The 22379-nt window shown below is 33.0% G+C and overlaps 1 protein-coding gene across 1 annotated transcript; it reads left to right on the forward strand.

Annotated features, from left to right (window-relative positions):
• The first annotated feature begins 559 nt into the window (after window positions 1–559).
• LOC105312603 (sodium leak channel non-selective protein) lies at window positions 560–22242 on the forward strand. The gene is made up of 41 exons (XM_019995902.1): window positions 560–707; window positions 1124–1413; window positions 1523–1624; window positions 1713–1861; window positions 1962–2072; window positions 2397–2578; window positions 3313–3455; window positions 3837–3944; window positions 3995–4213; window positions 4688–4888; window positions 5389–5595; window positions 6463–6597; window positions 6658–6735; window positions 7074–7135; window positions 7248–7310; window positions 7443–7566; window positions 7673–7773; window positions 7969–8094; window positions 12621–12743; window positions 12980–13054; window positions 13738–13864; window positions 13986–14117; window positions 14706–14975; window positions 15992–16158; window positions 16747–16879; window positions 16938–17136; window positions 17187–17293; window positions 17797–17868; window positions 18177–18317; window positions 18362–18421; window positions 18615–18766; window positions 18823–18916; window positions 19958–20075; window positions 20125–20237; window positions 20458–20553; window positions 20600–20739; window positions 20788–20881; window positions 21165–21239; window positions 21291–21354; window positions 21410–21543; window positions 21877–22242. The coding sequence occupies exons 1-41, from the start codon at window positions 560–562 to the stop codon at window positions 22069–22071; spliced, it is 5430 nt and encodes a 1809-aa protein (XP_019851461.1). The 3' UTR covers window positions 22072–22242.
• The last annotated feature ends 137 nt before the right edge of the window (window positions 22243–22379 follow it).

Raw genomic sequence — 22379 nt, forward strand, 5'->3', positions numbered from 1 at the left:
AAAGTATCACTATCAGCAGAGACTGCAAAATATAAGTTTCTATATCAATTTCAGAACCTGAACTTTGTTCAAAAATTGAGTTACAACTAGCTCAGGCATTAAAAAATTCAAAAATTGTGAATTTGCTGCTCTTTAATTAGAGTTTGGCTACTGATCCACCTATTAGGCTAGCATTATTCTGGAATTGAAGTGCTACCTATTATTCCCAAAATTATTCCGGCATAATCGGGACACCCCTTGTCTACACTATATAAACTCGTGGCGGTGCCTTTGATACACCCACATACTGTAGTACAAATTTGTACTACAGTAGATCTATGTGGGTGTATCAAAGGCATTATTATATTATGTACTCTTGGTATTAAGTAGGTGCATCTATTTAATTTCTGACCACAACAGAGCATGTGCATGACACATTTCTGCTTACCTATCATGCAAGTTTAAGGAAAATCACTACATAATTTTGGTGTGCAAAAGACTGAGTTACAATAATAATAATTAATTTTTATTAATGGTTAGTTAGTAGGAATTACTGATTATTAAAATATTCCATTTTAAAATGGCGGCTCGTTTGGATGACAGTGTCCAGGTATCTGCTGGTGTTTCTCGTCGTTCCAATGAGAAGATGAGCCGCGGGTCAGTTTCATTTCAACCTAAACCATCAGTGTACTCTGTATCTGGGAGCGGATCAGAATACTACTATACTGGTAATAGACTATAGAGGCTCATTGATACTACACATACTATGTACTTCATGTAATGTAGTACATGTATTTATTGATACAGTACAGTGTAGTGTGTGGTTAAAAATGATAATGTACTGTAGAAGTACGTTCTATTGCCGCCCTAAATACATGTATGTGTACATGTCGTACATGTACACATGTAAATAAGAACAAAAATATATATTTATTAATTTTAATCATGTTTTTGTGCCAAACTATTGTTATATTTGGGGGAATCCAACTGTGAGGGTTTATTTCGTCTATCTATTACATGTACATGTATGTGTTTTTTTGTAATTTTATGAGTTTAATTAATTTTTGTTTTTGCATGGCAAAAACATTGAAAGTTTTGCTGAACGGATGGAACTGACATAATTAATTATAATCAATGTCTCTAGGTGATACTCGTAAAGAAGTTGATGAGTATGAGACTGTGTTTATGTACACCTGGTGGCTCTGGCTGACTGAAGACAATAAAGCAAGACAGTGCTTCCGCGTACTCTCTCTCGCTAATCTGATCCTATTGCTACTGTCCCTACCATTTTATGATGTGTCTGATAGCAATAACTTTAATAAACTGAGAATACAGTTCATAGTTATATCAGTACTGGATATGATACTCTCCTTATTATGTACCTTTCATTTGATTGTTAGGGGACGGTACTTTATATACAGACACGTTAAAATTGTGAGTGACTATAAATAGTAACGGTTACGATATGATGTTATTGCTACTATAAATACATTGTGGCTATAAATAGTAACAATATAAATGATGTCATTGTTACTATTAATAGGATGAGGAGACTAATGAGAGTCACTTCAATTACACTGAATTGATTCGTTTGTTAACTTTAGTGGGAGTGTCCATCTCTTTGTGGTATTCAGTTGGAATTGGGGTAATTAACACATTAAGTTATTAGTATTAATATTATTATTATTATTATCATTTATTATTATTGTTATTATTATTATTATTATCAATAGGTCTATAGATCCATATACATTGATATATCCTGGTATTGGTACATTGCTATGTTACCACGTGCTTTCCTCTCAGTCACCTCATCAATTAAACTCTTCATACCATCAAATGTTGAGTCATCAGTATTACAAAAAGTGTCAACTATCATTAAGTAAGTTATTAATTACTATTATTATGACTGTTATTTGATTATTAACAGTTATTCATTATTAACAGTTATTATTATTTATTGTATGTGTTGTACTTTGTAGGTGGAAGCAGCTCTGTATGGTGACATTGTTTTACTTCATCTTTGTTTTTATTTTTGCACTTTTGGGAGTCCACATAATTGGAGGACTGGACTACATATGTGTCTACAACAAGTTAGTTCATTAATTAATCTAATTCATTAATCTATTTTGAAGTACAGTATATCACAAAATTTTTTGAGGGCTGTAAATTTCACAAATTTCATAATTCTTTGAAGATTTGCGAAAATTAATTCCACAAAAATCAATTTTTACAGTACAAGATGGCAGAAGGCATAAATTTGCAAAAATAAAATTGGCAAAAAAGATTTAGGCAAATTTGCAAACTTTGCAGCCCTTGAAAATTTTGCGCTATATGGTAATCTACATTTATTTATCTATATTTTTAACTAAATTTTATCTATTTTAATTAATCTATTATTATTTTGATACTTGCAGTAGTGTACCAGCTATTCCTATCAGACATTGTGATATCAATAATCCTTCGGGACAGGAACTGTGTAATAATGATTCTGACTATCTGATAACTTGCGAGAGATTCTCACCTAATCCTGACTCCAATGAGCCAATATTCATTAACTACAGGACATTTGTGTATTACGGACAATTTAGAACAATACGTAAGCACACATGATCAATTATTATTATTACCATATGAGGGTTATACAGTGTTCATGTATTCACTGGAAATAAATTTTGCCAAGAGTGGATAATTATTTAGGGAGAGTGTCTAACACACCTATATCCTGTGATACAACAGTGCGTATGTTTACATAGCAATGATAGCATGGTGATTAGCACCAACTAGCCATTCTTGCGTCCTTATATTGATTCCAAGTCAGAACGCTGAAAATAAGAAACAGCCAAGCATTAGAAGAACATATTCCTGTCTGCTCCTGCTTGTTTCTCGCACTGCATGATCCTCAGACTGGAGATATAAGTCTTAAAGTTGCCTGCATGCTTCAAGCACCATTTTATCAACCACACCCATAAATTTAAAGATTTCTGAGATTAACTCTGTATACTTTTAAAAAACGGATTTAAGCATACGTGCTGTTGTATCACAGATTATAGGCATGTTGGACACTCTCCCTAAATAATTATCCACTCTTAATTTTGCTAATTTCACGTTTTCATTAAATTTGTGAAATTGAATTTTTACAAAAGAGGTGTGACACACTAGGAAAATGACTGCAAAAGGTACAATTTGCGAAAATTTATACCAATTAATAGCAAATCGGGACGAATTTGCAAAGTTTTATACCAACACAATAAAACCCCTATATGGTATTATTATTATTATTGTTGTTGTCTTTGTTGTTATTATTATTGTTGTTGTTGTTATTCTTATTAGTTGATGGTCTGTATGCTGTGTATGAAGCCTCTACTCTTGAGTTGTGGAGTTTCATGATGTTAGCTGCTTTTGATGCTAGGGACTTTGTCATAGTCGCCATTTACTACACTTTATTGATATTATTCCTTGTCATCATACTACAGGTACAATACATGTACATGTACATTGTACATGTATAAGTATATATTACTGTGTATTTGAAAGTTTATGCCTTAGGAATTTGTGTTTGATCTAATTTTTACTTGCTTTAAGGCTGCGTCATGTAGTATTGAATGTACAATTATACATGTACATGTACATGTAGCATGTACATGTACAATATGAATGATTAAATTTTGCAAATTTCTAATTTAGTAAAATTAAAATCATATAAAATTTCGAAATACATTGTACATGTACATGTACATGCACATGTACATGCATGTTTGTAAATTGTAATACATGTACACATACATGTTTGTGAATGCATGTATACATGTACATGCACATGTATTTACATGTATGTGTCTTTCTCTTTATTGTAGCAAAGTATATTTCTGGTGGTGATCATTGAATCATTTGCTGACCTGAGGAGTAATACACAATCACAACAACAAATTAACATGAAACAAACAAAAACAAGACCTTCTGTGGTATGCTATTGTTGTATAAAGAATTAATTAATCAATTAATTAATCACCAGGTCCTGTCACTAGATAGTGGCTCCTCAGTGTTACGTTTAAAGTCAACAGATACAAACAGTCCAAAGGATTTTATTGTTAAATATGGAAAGAAGCTGATCATTATGGAGAAATTCTTTCTCTTCCTGGTATTTGCTGATGCCATAGTCACCAGTTTAAAAACAGCCGAATATTCTCAAAGTAATAAAGAACAATGGAGGCTGGCACTACAGATATGGCAGGTATTACAGTGTAGCACTTTATTTGATATTTTGCTTTAAAATTGTAGTTCGCGATTTTTAATTTAATGATTTTTGTGTACATGTACACGTACACATTGTATGCATGTACATGTACATTACTAAGCATGCACATTAATGGTTTTTTAGTATTGATGATTTCACTTCAATATTGCCAATTGCTAAATAAAACTGAGCCGGATTAAAGCTGTATACAGTATACTGTATTGCCTCATATTTTGTAGTTTAAAATTTTTGGATATTTGTGAATAAATTTTTGTAAATTAACCAGTACATGCAGCTGCTACAATGGTGACTGGTAGTTTTTTGTGATTATTAAAATTAAGAAAATTTTAGACCATTAAAATTGGAACTACATGTACACGTACATGTACATGTACATTACATTTGTATATGTACAATGCACATTGTATATGGTATTGTGTTATAATTATAATACTGTTCCTTCCTTTACAGGTGACTGTCAGTCTAGCATTCCTCCTTGAAGTGATCATATTGTTCCTATTCTATCTTTACCACGGACAGTATAAGCTATTCTTCAAGAGGCCATATTACATTTGTCTGATAATACTATCCATTGGAGGATTAGTGGCCTCCATTCCTAGCAGATACACATATGATCCACTGTATCCTTCAAACGGTCTCATTTTATTTCAAGTAAGTGTACATGTACATGTACATGTGTGTATGTGCTCAATACTTACTGTTGATTGGGAAATTTTTTCTGTTTAAAATACTTTTTCTGTAATGGGTAACAGTGAAATTTTAATAGTTAAACTATTTTTATAACATACATGTACATGTGCATACATGCATGTATAAGAATGAATTTCAATGAATCTGCCATTAATAAGAGTGGTGCTGTAGATGCCAGGCTTAACAATAAACTGTTGCCTTCTTTGCCACAGTTACATGTACATGTACATGTGTCACACTTAATTTAGAATTTTAGATACATATGTACATGTTCATGTACGTGTATTACAAAAATACAAAACAGCGGAAATAAAATTACATTGAAATTATTCACACAAATTTTTGTACATGCCTTTTTAGATGTACATGTATATGAAAATTTTCAATCTGCAGTATTACAATCTACTGTATTATGTCCATTCATACTGTCAGTCTGTCACTCCCTCCTTCTATTCCTTTAGTCCTTGAGGTTCCCTCGTTTGATAAGAGTCTCACGGTATTTGAAGGACTTCTTCAATAAGTTGCTAGGGAACGCTCGTATACCGATACTCATTGCTGTGACTGCTGCTATGATAGTCTTCATATCAATTGTTAATTGTCAGATATTCACTTATAAGGATACTGAGTGTCCTAACGTGGGAACAGAGCATTACTCTAACTTCATTGCTGTTAGTTAACACTTAACACACATACAGTACATGTACATATGTATGTAAATGTTTTTTTTATTTATAATAGCACAACTAATAATAATAATAATATATACATGTACATGTACATGTAGCATACATATAAGTGTGACTGAGATACAAATTGACAGATAAGTATAGGTTATACACCGAGATAGAGGTTTCTATGGTATTTATTAACCGAGCGACGCAGTCGCGAGGTTAATAAATACCATAGAAACCGATACCGAGGTGTATAACCAACTTCTACCATGACACTTGAAAAACAACTACCAGCTGCTGATAATAAGACCACAGTTGACATACATACAACATATCTAACAGGCTAGGCCAGTAAAGAATCAACCAAACTTGACAAATGGACTATAAGAGCATAAGCGTAGAGTACCAAACTGCCAATCAATTAATTATTTAACGAGATAGGTTTATATTTTTACGAGCTAGGTTAATATGAAAAATAATTGACCTCCAATAATGCAATCTGATTGGTCAATCGCAAGGTGGCATGGTAGAAATATAATATAAATGTACATGTATGTACATGTACAATGTACATGTACACTCAAGAGTACATGATGATACACTGTACTGTTTTTCTTAATTATACATGTACATGTAGTTAAGTACATGTATTTGTGTATACGTTATAGTGTGTACATATATGCGTGTACATGTACTTGTACATGCATACACTGTACATGTACATTTTGTATGTGCATGCACTGTACATACATGCATGTACATGTAGTAACGCACTGTACAGTGACTGTGTCCTATACAGTGTATACAGTACATGTACATGTACATTACTGGTATTACATGTTTGTACATGTTATATTGGTGTAGGGTTTAAGTTCAACGTTCCAACTGGTAATGAATGAAGCATGGACTGATATTACTAGTGAGCTGATGTGTGGTATCAAATTCCGGTGGATCATTTCTAATCTATACTTTATCATCATTCACCTTTTCTCATCTCTTGTATGTAAACCAAACCTTCTTTATCATTATTTATTTATTTATTATTTATTTATGTGTTAGATATTTCTTAACTTTTTTGGTGCAGTCATTTTGGATAATTTGGAATATTCGGAGGAAGAGAAACAGTCAAAACTAGAAGTGAGTTTTTAATTAATAATACATGTACCATAAATGTTCAAATAAAGGCCGGGCTTGAATAAATGCCTGGTACTAACAATCTCTAAGTATAGATACGCATAATGTGTCCTATACTCAATATAAGTACCATAATCTTTACAGTGTCCCAAATGGCCTAACTTGTTAAGCTGAGTGCATTGAATATGGAGTTCCGGGTTCCAATCCCAGTTTTACTTTTTCTTTTTTTATTTTACCCAATTTTTTTGTCCTGGAAAGAAATAAACGCCCGGACTTTTATTTGAACATTCACATTTACATGTACATGTATGCATGTATCTAATGTATTGGTTGGCTTGTAGGACATCAAAAGAAAAGAAGACAAGTCAAATACTGTTCCTTTTCACTTGAGGATTTTTAAGAAGTAATTTACATTGTATTTATTTATTAGTCTCTTTATTATTATTATTATTATTATTTATGATTATTGTTATTATCATTATCATTATTATTATTATTATTATTATTATTGTTAGGTTGAATAATCAACCCAAAAGGTTACGTCCTCCTGGTAAAGGATTACCTGATCCTAATTTAGAGTAATAATACGTGCACACACACCTCTGTTATAATGTACATGTACATGTATACAGACTGTTGTTGTTTATTGTTTGTTGTTGTTATACAGACTATTGTTGCTTATTGTCTATTCATTGTTTGTTGTTTACTAGTGAGGTTGATGTTCGACGGTTTTTTGAGTCGGCTAGTCAAAATGTCATTGTGCCTGATCCTGGTTTCCATGACGACACTCCACCCATCCCCTCTGTTAGAGAGACTAACAATGGAAGGACTCAAGTAATTAATATTCATTAGTGGGTGTGGTTTAATTAATATTTATTAGTGGGTGTGGGTTAATTAATATTCATTAGTGGGTGTGGTCGAATTAATTTTCATTATGTAGGTCAGACAGTATTCCTTGGTTAGTAATCTTGATGAAGATGATTATGCTAGTTATACACACACTATTGAGAAGAAATATCAGACCATAGACTCACTATTAAAGTAATGATATTATTACTAGACGAATGTAAAACATTGAAGGGGCGAGCCTAAGCAAGCAAAGTGATGACCATTTGCTATGGCAAATGGTCACAAATTTGCAAAATTAAACTACAATAAGCTAATGCCGACCTTTATATAATTATTACACGTACATGTATTATTATTATTGTTGTTGTTGTTGTTTTTGTTTGTTAGGTTTGTAAAGTTCTGGCGTAGACGAGTAGAAGCTAATGATGTCTCCAGTAGTGAGAGAAGATACCAGTTACCTGATCTGTTTGGGGACAACAAGAAACAGAACAACCGAATCAACAATAATAACAAGTAAGAAGTCTACATGTACTTTTACATGTGCATGTACATACTGTATAGTGCAAAAGTTTTTAAGGCTGTAAATTTTGCGAATTTGCCTAAAAATCTATTTTGTGGATTTAATTTTTGTCTGCCATTTTGTAATGTAATAAATTGATTTTTGCGGGATTTTTTTCAAATTTTTAAAGATTTGCAAAATCCACGAAATTTATCGCCCTCGAAATTTTTGTGTTGTAAATAGAGCAAAGCATCAGACTTCACCCAATAATGGTAAGAGTGTATAATGGTATCAATTTGATTTTGAGATAGTTATCATCCACTTCTCAAGATGTAGCACATTTATGTACATGTACATGTACATGTACATGCATGTACTCCCTAGTCCCTAAGGTTTAGTATACAATGTACATGTACATGTATGTAACTGGTCATCTGCAATATTTATGTGTTGCATTGATACTGCTAGTTAGAGTAACAACAAAAGAACAATGGTAGCATTCATCTTTATATTAAGAAACAAGAGAAGACCTTGCAGTGATATTGGTTGATATTCTTTCCTTTATATACATGTACATCATGTACGTGTACATGTACTGTATGTGTAGTATTGTGTACAGTACAACTACATGTACATGTACATGTGTACAGTGCCTGATACATGATCAAGGTATCGCCCTTCACTTTGCTAGCTCCTGTTGTCACTCTTTCCATCTCCCAGTACGTATAGTATCATCAATAGTCAATGTGATTTTTATGAGAATGAGTGATGACTACAACAAGAAAGTTTACAATCCTTTTCCATCAATACCCCTGCTGTTGCTAGCACCAGCATTAATACCCTGGCAATACTGACCATTTGTATCAGAGAAAATTATAAAAATGGAGAATTCTCTCCGAGGCTCAATTTTTGAATACGGTAACTTTAAAAATTTGTAAAAAAATCAATTTTGATCAGAATCAGCTCAAACTTGCTACGCAGCACAAGTAGATGGGTACATGTGCATGTATATGTATCAGGAAAAAATTAAAGTGGCAAATTTATTTTTCAATAAAAATACAACCTAATGATAAAAATGATGATAGTTATGCTACATGTAATTATGATACTAAAACTAAACTAATACAAAAACTAGAAACTGTACTTGATTATGATAATGAATTAATTACAATAATCTTTCATTCATCACCAATATGAGTGAACTTCACATCAACATGACCACAGCCACTGATACTAAACTCCACTATATAATAAGACTTGACCCATTGGCCAGGAGACTTCTCTCTGAATAAACTGGTCACAAGCATTGGCTTCTTTATGTTTATATTCAGTGGCACATACTTACCAGAAACAACATTAAAGCAAGTGTAAGGATGAGAAGGTAAAATATTGGGCAAACGATTCTTATAATAATCATATATTTCACATCTCGGATGCCCGTACCTATATCCACTGCTTGAGAACACGTATTCTGCTTTAATAAAAGATAGAAAATTTTCTGGGTTAGCATGGAGGGCACCATGATGACTGAGCCGGTAGATTTGCGACTTAAGATCAGGTCCGGCTTTTTTAAGAAACGCTGTCATATCGTTTGTAGTCAGTTCAAAGTCTCCAGTGATTAGTGTGGATCAACCAGCATAAGTTATTTTGGAAATGATAGAGTCACTGTTAGAATTACCAGTACAACCTCCAACAGCAGAAGCAACAAAAGAGAGTGAGACGGGTTTGTCAGAAGAGCATATGTTTATACTTTTCTTGCAATCCTTAATACCAGCACACTCAAGTACTTTATTCGGATCAGCATACTGACTGTTAACAGGATACCTGGACCAATCACAAGAATGATAGACGGTGAATTTCTTCAGTGTCCCATATTCCTTATAGTGTGAGGTCCCATAATAGTCTAATATTGTCTTCATATAGCTGAAGTGGTCTCTGTGAGAATGAGTAATGACTGCAAAGTTGAGTTTAGTCCCAGCAAGAAAGTAATGACTCCTTGTCCATCAATGCCCCTACGGTTACTAGCACCAGCATCAATGATACTGACCACTCCTTTAACAGGATCACCTTTAGCTTTAGGACACTGTATTACAGTGCAGTCTCCCTGGCCCACTGGCAGTGCATATATATGTAACTGGTTATCAGCATCAGGTATTGGGTCTATAGACACTGCTGCTTTGAGTAACAAAGAAAGAATGATGATAGCATTCATTTTCATATCACCACTGTAGAGAAGAAGGATAGGAGTTTTTTAGAGAGCTAAAGGAGAGGATCTGTGCATAAAGAGTTCATAATATTTTCGTCTTTGTATAAGAAATTGATGTGAGTTGGCGTCTCTCTTAATTGTTTTCTTAAAGTTAGCATTGCACAAACACAATAATATAAATGTACATCATACTAGCTTCCATTATAGCATTATGGTAACATTGAAATTGAAACCTAAGCTGATATAAATAACAAACACATGAAGGAAAGGCAATAAGACAAACAACTTTATAATCTACATGTGTATTATAAGTTATAACCATAAAGTTGCCTTGTCTCCTTGATATTTTAATATATTGCTTTTTCTTCATTACAGGGCTGGTCCATTAAATTTTATTAGTATCATTTCAATATGTTTATAGACTGCATGATGTGCATATGTATAAATAGGAACTGTCACAGCATCCCACTTCACCCATTGCACCAAATTGACCAGTTATTAGATAAAAGAAAAAACGAAATTCTCTTTGCAATGGAAAGAAAAGAAATATTAACTGAGTTTTTAAACTTAAAATGCAAATAATAAAAATGCTACCAATAATGATCAATTAATTATTAGTTATGTTCATCAGAAATCCATGTAAAATCAACATCAACGTGACCAAATTTAAAATTACCAATGCGACTAATACTAAACTTTATCAGATAATATGACTTGACCCACTTTTGAAAACCAACAGGCCTGTATAAATGGGTCACATATATTGCCTTCTTTGTATTTTCAGTCATAAATTTATTATTTTTATTGAAGCAAGTATAGAAATGCTCAGTTATACGATGGTCATTAGGTAGTGCTGTCTTATAATACTCAAATATTTCACATCTTGGATGCTTGTACTTAAATCCACTGCTTGAGAAGACATACTTTGCTTTAATAGCATCTAAAAACTGTTCCTGATTAGCTATACCATTATAAGCACCATGATGACTGAGTTTGTAAATGTCAGAATAAAGATCACTTCTTGCTGTGCTTAGAAATTCCTTTATAGCATTTGGGCTAGCTTCAAAGTCACCAGTGATTAGTGTAGAGATACCAGCATAAGTTATCTTGGCAATTAGTGAATCTTTATTGTGAGCTTTATTGTCCTTACACCCTCCAATGGCAGATGCAACAAAGGATAGTTTGATGCTATCATCATGAGGGCATAGGTTCAGCTCTGGGACTTGATTTTTACAATTAGCAATACTATAACAGGAATGTACTTGTTTTGGGTGTCCAAACTTATTGCCAATAATATTATAACTCTGCCAACTACAAGGATGATAGACAATGACATCCTGTTTATAGAAGTTTAATACATGACTCATATAATTGTGGTGGTCTGAATCAGAGTGAGTGATGACTGCAAAATTAAGCCTAGTACCACCAAGAAACTTCATAATACCTTTCTCATTGATGCCTCTTTTTTTGTAGAGGATCCAGCATCAATAATAGTGACAATTCCTTTCTTAGGACCACCAGTAGCTTTAGGACACTGTATTACAGTGCAGTCTCCCTGGCCCACTGGCAGTGCATATATATGTAACTTGTCATCAGCATCAGGTATTTTGTCTATAGACACTGCTGCTTTGAGTAACAAAGAAAGAATGATGATAGTATTCATCTTCATATTACCAAGAGAGAAGAAACAAGAGAGACGGAGAGGATCTCTGCAGTAAATGATTGGTTGGTATTCTTTCCTTTATATAAGATAGTGTAGTATCAGTTTCCATGCAGTACCTGATTCATGAAGTATCTCCCTTTACCTCCTCAGTTCCTGTTATCACATTACCCATTCCTCATATTCTGTTACTTATTCCTCTACACAATCACGCACTATACAAGAGGAAAGAGGGAACTATCACAAACAAACTTAATATCACTTAATACACATCCCTACTCCATCAGTTCCTACATTATCACATTACCCATTCCTCATATTCTGTTACTTATTCCTCCTCCAGTTACTCATCCTCCCTAGGCTTACTTATCCAAGAGGAAGGAGGAAAGTGTCATTGTGAAAAGGCCTTTATTGTCATTGTTAAATCTAGATGTACATGTAAATTTTGAGAGACTTACATGTAAGAACACCTAGGCTAAATACGAGAGACCAAAAGTCTCTTAAATTCCCTCTACATAAAGATCTAAGTGTGATTATAGTATTATTATTATTGTTGTTATTATGAACAAATGGCGACAAAAATAAAAAGACACAAAATAGACAAAAAGGGGAGCCCCTGTACAAATGAATTATTATTATTATTATTGTTATTATTATTATTATTCTCTCATCAGTAGGAGGAGTGAGTATGATGTGTACAGTGAGAGGCACAGGTTCTTTGATATGGCATTATTCTGTATGTCACCAGAACACAAGCTGAGAAGAATATGCACCTTAATACTGACTGCACAAGCAATGTAAGCTTATGTTGTCCTTATTGTTTGTTGTTTATTGTTTATTGTTTATTGTTTGTTGTTTATTGTTTATTGTTTATTGTTTGTTGTTTATTGTTTATTGTTACCTTAATACTGACTGCACAAGCAATGTAAGCTTATGTTGTCCTTATTGTTTGTTGTTTATTGTTATTGTTTATTGTTTGTTGTTTATTGTTTACTGTTTTTATTGTTTGTTTGTTGTTTATTGTTGTTGTTAGTACTCCTAAGTATGAGTTATTGGAGGGGAGGAGTCTCTGGGATTTGTTTAAGTCAAGGATCAGTTTTGGGATGAGGTAAGACAAATTGTTATTATTATTATTAAATTTTGGCAAATTGCTAAATTTTGTTTATTTGGCTGCTGGTTTTAATTTGATGAATTTGTGGCCATGTGCCATTGGCATTGAGCATACATGTACCGTATATTGGGTATATTTCAATGCATTAATAATTTCGGAAAAAGCAATCCATTGCGAAAATAAATATTATGAAATTTTAAAATATGCAGATAAAAAGAAATAGAAGATATGTGGTATTGTGCAATTAATATGAACACGTGGCTTCATAACTTTCCATGGCTTCATGGCTTCTAACTCGAAGGCCATAAAGAGCCTTCTTTGCCAGTTAGAAGTGTTGCTAAGGTTGATTCAGAAGTGGAGAAGTCAGCAAATGCTTCGATTGACTTACCAGGTCAGGTGGTTGATGGAAATAATAGCAAGTAAAATATTTTCGGAATATAAAAGGCTTCCAAATTATTCCATCATTGAACTTAATATTTCCACCACTTTTCATGCATTGAAATGTACCCGATATACGGTATGTGCATAATGGTTCAAAATGGCTGATATTTAATTTGGTGAATGGCTATCAAAACAAGCCGATTCAATTTCCCAAATTTAACTCTCTTTAGTTTTTTGTTACATGCAATATATTTATTTTAATAATAATTCTATTGCTCATTGTTACATGTACACTGTAGGTTAGTGTTGAGTCAGATGCCTTACTCCACATGGGTAATGTTCATTGTACTGTGGGCCACTGTTGCTGTACAATTCTCTGAGTCAATTCACTTCCTAATGGTCAAAGAATACTACAATTACATACTGGTCAGTGTAACTTGAGTACATGTGCATGCGTATTATTGGATATTATTGGATATTGTTGGATATTATTGTGATATAATTGGATATTATTGAATATTATTGGATATTGTTTGTATTTCTATAGCCAATGGAGTGTATATATGTACTGGTAATGTTCTCATGGCTGGTGTGTAGAGTATTATCTAAAGGTTTATTTATTAATCCTCATCCAGCAATAGGCAGTATATGGGACATATTGGACTGGATATTCCTTATTGTAAGTATACATGTAATGTACATGTACACGCCCACTATACATGTACATGTACATGCACTCAGGGTTGAGCCAACAAGCTGTACATGGCATTTTTAATAATTCATAAAAAATTCATATTTGATTGGAATCAGCTCAAAGTTGATACACAGCATAAGGCATGTATTTGTATCAGAAAAAATTCATTAAAATGGAGAATTCTCTTGTAGCCATTTTTGACAATGGTGTGAGTTTGGCCTGATTTTTGAGCAAGTTAAAAATTCAAACTTGATCAGATTCAGCTAAAAAAAGTTAATACACAACGTAAGAACATGTATATGTATCTGAAAAAGTTACAAAAATAGAGAATTTTCTCCTTGTGACTTTTGTCAAAATACTCCTGGTGTTTGGCTAAATACCAAGCAACTTGACAATCCACTTGCTGCCTTACCTTGTATGAGCACTGTATGCCAAAATCCTATGCCAAAATCATTAGGGAAACCCTGATGTACATGTACATTGCACATGTACATGTACATGTGTATACATACATGTACATGTACATGTATGTACATGTACAATACTAAATCATGTATTCTCTCTATATTGCAGGACAGTCTATTATTATTAGTACTAGTGCCAGTATGGGGCACCGAGTACATGAACTCTGATGCTACAATACAGTTCAATAGCTACACAGATCTCAGCACTTGGGTATCAGTAATGATGGGAATAAGAGCACTGAGGCCTCTTCATATTGTATCACTCTTCAGGTCACTGAGGGCAGTCATTAGGGAGATACTGGAGGGTTGGAAGAACCTACTCATAGCAGCTGTCATAATGTTTGGATTTATGTTCATGGTCGCTAGTCTTGGAGTACAGGTAACCCTCTAATACCGTAGGTCGGGATATATTCACGGCTGCAATTATTCGCAGTCATAAAAATTCAATTAAAAACCATGGAAACTGTTAGAGCATTGCTATGACAATTTAGACCACGTGTTCAGTGTTCAGCTATTCATCTGTTCTTTAGCAGCTATAGTGGAGCCATTCACCAATAGCGAGTCCTTCTCTATCTGTTAACTTCTTGTATGGACGCTACTTCAGAGCTCTTTCAGCCTCTTTGCTGCAAATTGTTGCTGGTCCGTGTGCTGGTGATAATAGACCACGCCCAAGTCAATAAACACTAACTAGAATGGGTGGAGAGTCCCAAAATACGGCGAGGCACTAGTCCTGAAAAGAACCGGTAAAGCAGCTCCAAAGAGCCCAAGGCTTAGCGACACAAGAAGAACAACAGCTCAAGAACACTGCAGCAAGGTGCTTTTCTTCACTATCACGCAGTTTTCAATTAAAATAACACCTCGGTTTCCATGGTTTTTAATTGAAATTTTTTAATGACCGCGAATAATTGCAGTCGCGAATATATCCTAACCTACGGTATTATGTTAATATTAGATTTTCTGATGTACATGTACATGTACGTGTGCTTTGAGAGTTTGAGCTGATTGTATTTTTATGAATTTTTAAAGTTGCTAAAAATCAGGCCATAGTCCCTGTACTATGATAGTGCAGAGTTGTTGACCCAATTTCAGCAAAATTGATTAGGAGAGATTCTCCATTTTTATTACATTTTTGATGCATTATACATGTACTTATGTTGTGTAGAAAGTTTGAGCTGACTCTGAGTAAAATTTAATTTTATATGAATTTTTAAAGTTTACAAAAATTGGGCTGAAGTCTTTGGGACTAGGAGAGAAAGAATTCTCCATTTTTATTACATTTTTGATGTACATGTATGTACATGTACAGCATACACACATACAATGTAATGTATTATTTGTAGTATAATTTAAACTGTTATTATTATTATTATTATTTATTATTATTATTATTAATAGTTGTTTGCTGGTACTGATGAGAATCCATTGGCCTATTGCAATGACCCAGTAATGAAGACTAGATCTAGTTGTGTTGGTGAGTTCTACATATCAGTGAGGAGATCAAGAGAATTCCTACAGTTACCAAATGTTACTGGAACAAACTCAATACTAGTACCAAGAGTCTGGTAGGTTGTACACATGTACATGTACTGGTATATATATGTATCGTAAATCCTCAAATAAAAGCCCGGGCATCTATTTCCTAAAATGACATTTGGACTACGAAAAAGTGAAAGAAGAAAATAAAACTTAAGGCAACAGAGGGATCGAACTCGGGACCTCACGCAAGTGATTTCAGGATGATTAACCAAGTATTTACAAGGCATCTGTTATATTTGTAGGCTAAATTTGCGTATTTATACTTCCATTTTATTGCTAACCTGGGGTTTATTTGCACCCGGCTTTTATTTAATGATTTACGATACATACATGTACATGTATCTACACATGTACATGTACATGTACAGTATACATGTTGTCTCTCTTAATGGACACTCTCTATAGCATACACCTCCATTTAATGGACAGCACTTAGTGTACCAATTACAATCCTTACTGTATAAAATAACATCCACATAAAGGACACCCCTGTATAACAGAGACACTTTCTTGCCCATAAGTGTCTATTATATAGAGGAACCACTGTACATCTAAAATGTACATGTATTTATAATAATGCACTTGTAATTATAATGTATACTGTGTTTGTGCAGGTTCCCTTATTCTCGTGATTATCCATTCAATAATGTACTGACCACACTAATAACATTGTTTGAACTATTGACTCTAGAGGGATGGACTGAAGTGAATAATTTATTTCAAGACAAAAATGAAAGATCAGGCTGGGTAATAATAATAATAATAATAATGATAATAATAATAATATTAATTCTCTCCCCTACAGTACATGAGTTTCTATATCCACATATACATATTCCTGGCCGTTAACTTGGGGCTGCAGTTGTTCCTGGGAGTAGTTGTCAATAATTTCAATGAGCACAAGCCTGGACACAGGTTCCTACTCTCAGTGGATCAGAACAGGTGGATTGAACTAATGCAAAGGATTTCTCTACAAAGACCTTACAAACTGCCTCATGAACCAAGTGAACTCATTAATTATTCATTGATATTGACCACACCCACTTATTAATAGGGGAGAACATGTTAAGATTGAGATTGTATAATTTCGTGTCTCACAGTCATTACAGGATAATACCTTCAGTATTCACCATACTGGCAGCACTAACACTAGTACTACCGGTAAGTACATGTACATGTAGTGCAGTGCACATGTAATATACATGTACATGTAAATGTACCGTATAGCGGGAAATTTTGGAGAGACTAAAAATTTGGTGAATTGCTAAATTTTTGGTGATTGGCGAATTTTAATTTGGCGAATTTGTGGCCACGTGCCATTGAGCGTGTGTATAAATGCTCAAAATGACGGATTTTTATTTTCGAAAATGATTATTAATTCCAAATTCACCAAATTCAATTCCCTCCTAAATATCCCGCTATATGGTACATGTACATGTACATTACGCACTGTATTGCGCAAAATTTTTGAGGGCTATAAATTTTGGAAATTTTTGATTTAATTTTGTAAATGATACTACTGTCTGCCATCTTAATTATGTGGTGATAAATTGATTTGATTTTTGTAAATCTTCAATGAATTGCGATATCCCCGAAATTTACAGCTAATGAAAATTTTGTGCTATACAGTATATTATTATGATTATTGTTTTATTTTGTTTTAGTGGAATGGATCAGACTATGTTAGTACACTGGTTGGTCTTAATCTTGTTTTTAATTTTTATGCAATTTTTGAGGTATGAGTATCATTATCATGTATACGTACATTGTTAGATCTAGAAGTAATTTTGGAAAACCAATTTAAATAAAAATGAAAGACTGAGGACACCTACAATATACATGTAGGCTAAATATGAAAGATGTTTCTGCAATGTCCATTATGTTAATAGATACAGCTATTTATCATTGCAGGCTTCAGAGCCAAAAAAGCAGAGAGATCAAAAGTCTCCAAAACTCCCTCTAGATCTAACAGTGATTATTATTATTATTTTATTATCATTATTATTATTTTTTTTAATCATTATTATTTTATAATTATTAATAGGTTGTTATTAAATTGCTGGCATTCGGCCCAACATACTTTCGTAGTTGGCGTAATTTATTTGACTTATTTTTGGTCGGAGCTACAATCATTTATTATATATTTGTCACTGTGTACTTCACTGGTTTCATTAAAGATGTGACAGTAAGTAGTTCTGGTTCATTATTTATTTATTTATTTATTTGTAGCTGTCCTACATTGCACTCGCCATTGCTGTATTGAAATTTATCGCCATTTTATTAAAATATGTAAGTCACTGTATTATTATTACTGCACAAGATGATTTATTGGTGGGAGTAATATTTGGCGAATTTGCCTGTGGAAGTAAATTGGCTGATTTTATATTGGCGATTCCTTCATAGAACCACCAATTGCCAATATTAATTCCTCGCCAATATATCATCTTGTACAGTATTATTATTATTTTCTTATTTCTTATAGTCTGCAATGTTGAACCTCTTAATAACAGTAGTCACTACTATTCTCCGTACCATACCACTGACACAGATATTAGGGATATTAATAATATGTTATTGTTGTGTTGGTATCATTCTCTTTGGTGACTTGAGGAAAGGAGAAATGCTCAGCTACACGTAATAAATGATAAACACACAATACAGTGTTTATTTATTTATTTATTTAATAATAGTTGGATTAGTTTTGCTGGTACAGGACAGAGTTTGACAGCTATAACAAGGTGTCTGACTGGAGAGGATTGGTATCAAATACTGTGGGACGTTGCTGTAAGCAATAATGATGTACATGTACATGTACCATACTTTAATGTACGTACATGTACATGTATGATACTATAATGTACATGTACATGTACTGGTATATGCTGCTATATCCTCCAATAATAATCTGTCTCAATTAGAATGATGTATAAATACTTCAGATAATGCATGAAAAGGCAACTTCTCACCTTTTCAATTTTAGGGAAATCTTGCCCATGACCCTGTACTTTGTACAATATACTGTATTTGTACAGGCCGATTTTTGCTTAAATTTTAAAAAATTACAAATATTCAATTTTGATTGGACTCAGCTCAAACTTTCTACACACCACAAGTGCAAGTATATCTTTTGGAAAAAATCATAAAAACGACAAATTATCACCTTTTCAATTTTGACAAAATCTGACTCGTGACCCTGTACTATAGTACAGGAAACTTTGATCCGATTTTTGAGTAACTTTCAAAATTCATAAGAAATCCAATTTTGGTTGGAATCAGCTCAAATTTTCTACATGACATAAATGCATGTACATGTATCAGGAAAAATTATAAAATGGCAAATTGTCACCTTTTCAATTTTGGCAAAATCTGGCCTGTGAAATAGTACAGGGATTTAGCCCAGTTTTTGAGTGACTTTTAAAAATTTGTAAAAAAATTCAAGTTTCATCAGAATTACATGCAGCTCAAAGTTTTACATGACACAAGTACATGCACCGTAATGTGTATAATGTATTAGGAAAAATTATAAAAATAATGGTAAATTCTCAATTTTTCCAATTTTGATGCAAGGTGACCAAAGAATAATGAATAGGGACTTTGACCTGATGTTTTGTTGTTGTTGTTGTTGTTATTATTATTATTATTATTATTATTATTGTTATAAACAAAATGTAAAAATATAAAATAAAATAAAGTAGGTTATGTTATTTCACGTACATTAATTCTCTAATATTTATTCTATTTTTTGTCTCTGCTCTTTCTCTATATACAATGTACATGAAATAACTTATTATTATTGTTATTATTATTATTATCATTATTCCACAGTTGAAGGAGCCTTATGGTATGAGTGATGATTCCAAGTTTTTGTCAATATTCACAGCAGTAGTATACTTTGGATCATTCATTGTCATTGTACCTTTTATATTATTAAATGTATTCATTGGTAAGTTTATTAATAATTATTAATCATTATTAACAATTGTATCCCATAGCTGTGTTACTTGAGAATTTCTCAATATTTTATAACGATGATGATACTAATCTCAGCCTAGCTGTCATCAAGGACTTTAAAAAGAAATGGCGGCATTTTGACCCACAAGCTAAAGTATTAATTACTATTATTATTATTAACATTATTGTTATTATTTGTAATAAGTTTGACCAGTAATTCATTGTCTTGCATGCTCCTTCCAATTGTTTTATCTCCCTGTTTCTGTAACACACATTTGTTCTTCTTGCACTCTTTCATTTGCTCTTTAAATGATTTTTTAATTGTTTTTTTGCTATGATATTTATTATTATTATTATTATTAATTATTTTGCAGGGTCATGTTAAATTGAGCAGGATTAAGTTGTTACTGAGATCCCTTGAAGTTCAAGATTATTACACTTACAATATCGGAGATGACAGTCAAGTCATAGTAACCATTAATTAATACTAGTATATCCTTTAACACTCGTTGCTAGGGACGCTACCCTTATAACCTGACGGAGGACTCACTGTTGCTATGGGAAATGGAGGAGGAGCTTCGTCGTGAAGTCTCTCAGTCCGTCAAAAAGGCCACACCCGAGGATGACGTCATCATTTCATTTCAAGACGTCTTAAAGTATAACTATTAATTAATGATAGTTAATTAACTGATATTAATAATTAGGATGCTGGCGTATCGCTGTGAGGTCATTCATTCAAGACTTGAGTCTCATGAATTAGTCACAAGACAAGAACTGGAGACCACAATACAAATTGACGTAAGTCACGTAATACACACATCTACAATGTATATAAATGTACATGTACAATAACCAGTTAATTTAGGGATGATCACACATTATGTACATTCTGTGTAAAAAGTTTAAGCTGATTTTGATTGAAAGTTTTTGAATTGTAGCCATTTTAAAGATATGCCAATAAAAAAATACCATGTACTGTAGGCTATACTTTTTTACTGAAAAATGGCTCCGAATCCACCCTAAATTTCCTGCTACATTGATGTCCTTATGCTACATGTAAATTTATTATGATTATTCTTAGGTTGCTGAAATGTGTATCTTAAAGTGGCTCAAGAAACATGTTAAACCAATTGTAGAGGAAAACAGACGTCAAGCTGTATGTACTAAATTACTACTAAATGTTTATTATTATTATTATTATTAATAGCCTCTGGAGAATATCCCAACTATAAATCAACCCAGAGAGTCAACTGCTCATAATAAACAATACCGTATGTGTACAACTAATCACAGTCCCTCATTATTAATTATTATTATTATTAATAGAATTATTTGCTATTCATAACATGCAGTCACAGCTATTGAGTCAAGATGGTCCATGGCCAAGACAGGCCTCAATGGATACTGAGGATGAGGAGAGACTCACTTCAACTGAACAATACAAACACTTTAATGAAACTGTAAGTGTAAAATAATATTAATAATTATTAATTGAATAGTAATTATTATTATTCCATCTTCCTCTCTCTCTCTTGTCTTTGTGTCTGTTCGATCTTTGGTCTGTTTTATTTCTCCTGTTGCTTTTTATGATCTAGAGGGAGTTTAGGAGACTTTTGGTCTCCCATATTTGGTCTAGGTCTCCTAAAACCTCCCTCCCTTTTTCAGCTTTCATCTCTCATAGTGTAGCCTAAGTGTCCTGAAGTCTCTGATTTTAGTTGCATGTAGATTGGTCTCCTAGATCTAACAATGATTATTATTGATAAAGATAATTAATAATAGTTTATTTTCATTAGGTGTCTTTAGGTATTGAAGATGACTCTGAATCTGATACTGATGAAGCATTGGCACGTACTTATACTAAAATGATGTCAAACAGAAACCCAGAGCTAGAGAAAGGCAGAGAGGATGCTAGTCAGTGGCTCCAACTGCAGTATCACTGGATGGATCATGTGGGAAAGGATCCTAATTATTTTGATGACTGTCTTTAACAATAAAATTTTTGAACAAACATTTTTAATAATCAATAATGAATACATGAATGTACTTTTTATTCCTTTTCAGTTAATTACTGTGTGTACTAATCATTGTATACCATTTATAATAATAATATATAGGTTTTTGATTTCAGTTTTTGTTTACTAATGAAAGACTTCAATGAATGATGCTATTTGCAGTCTTCAATGTAGTGTTCCAGTAGTACAGTGGGGTGGTCTGGGCTGGTTATTTCTGGACATTACACTACAATTCATAATGCTGGCAAATAAGTTGGTCAGCTAACTAGCCCACGTGTAGTCAC

This window comes from Amphimedon queenslandica, unplaced genomic scaffold, assembly GCF_000090795.2.
Source record: "Amphimedon queenslandica unplaced genomic scaffold, v1.1 AMPQUscaffold_13428, whole genome shotgun sequence".
Taxonomy (NCBI): Eukaryota; Metazoa; Porifera; class Demospongiae; order Haplosclerida; family Niphatidae; genus Amphimedon; species Amphimedon queenslandica.